Source organism: Loa loa (genome assembly GCF_000183805.2).
Source record: "Loa loa unplaced genomic scaffold supercont3.3175, whole genome shotgun sequence".
NCBI classification, from domain to species: Eukaryota; Metazoa; Nematoda; class Chromadorea; order Rhabditida; family Onchocercidae; genus Loa; species Loa loa.
In genome coordinates, this window is record NW_018111353.1 from 1 (window position 1) to 1,090 (window position 1,090).

The 1,090-nt window shown below is 23.9% G+C and overlaps 1 protein-coding gene across 1 annotated transcript; it reads right to left on the bottom strand.

Annotated features, from left to right (window-relative positions):
• Positions 1 to 330: 330 nt before the first annotated feature.
• LOAG_15915 (hypothetical protein) lies at positions 331 to 972 on the bottom strand (the record flags this gene model as incomplete). Its single annotated transcript, XM_003151403.1, has 2 exons — positions 331 to 490; positions 763 to 972. Coding segments are annotated over 2 exons (369 nt in total), but the record flags the coding sequence as incomplete, so codon positions are not given.
• Positions 973 to 1,090: the final 118 nt, after the last annotated feature.

Below are 1,090 nucleotides of genomic sequence, written 5' to 3' on the forward strand. Positions count from 1 at the left end.
ATTAATTTGATAAGCGTTGTACCATCGATAATCATTTTACCGGAACGTTTTCCCCAACTGAAATTATCAGTATTTTACAAAATTTTCAAATATTTGAAAAAATAAATTATTCCACTTAATTATCATATAATTGAAATATTGATTTTCATCAAGTAATCAAATGAAAATTAATAATTATTCTTTCCTTTTTCTTTTTAAATCTTCTAGTCAAATAATTAATTTTGCTACATTTGATAATTGCTAAAATAAAATAATATTTATTGATATCAATAATTGTAATGAATAGTAACCTGTATGCTCTTATCGTTGCATAAATGATTGATAAAATACCCAAAATGAATAATGCACTTTCGATGTAATGCATGAATTGTGAATCTTTCATAAAATATGTGATATTAAATTGTAATGAAATTTGCTTTTCCGGATTTCGTTCGATTTCAGTATAACGGATTCGTACGTGCGGTGGCATTATATGGCCATCTTTTTGAGACTAAATAAAAATAGCAAAATTTTTTTTAGTTATTTTCTTTTTTTTCGAAGAGAATTTAAAAGGATTTAAGAGAAAGTTTCAAAAAAAGAGGAGAAAAATCTAAGAAAATTTTAAAAAAAAGAACAATGGCAATTCTTTTTTCTTTTTTTATTTTTAAGAGAATTTAAAAATTCTTTCAAAAATTCAAATTTTGATTCAATAATTATTCTTATGATTCAAATTTGCAAATAAAAAAAGAGACAAAACTGTTAATTTCTGAAAACTTCACATACCTGAATTTGTATTTTAATATCAATTTTTTCCAAAAAACGAATAATACCCAAATTTTGTGCATCATTTGTTGCATCTAATGAAATTGAATCGACGAAATACAATCGTCGTGTAAGGATCCATTTTGAATTATAAAATTCATTTGACATTAAACGATTTATAAATTTTCCATGTGATCGTATATTTTCATTTATAATTGGTACAGTATGCATTTGCTTTTGGCCAGATTTATTCATGAAGACAATAAATAAATCGCTAAAAAATAAGGTTCACCACCAGAAAGATACAGTAAAATGTTGTAGTTGAATGAAACATTTCATTTGATAAAAT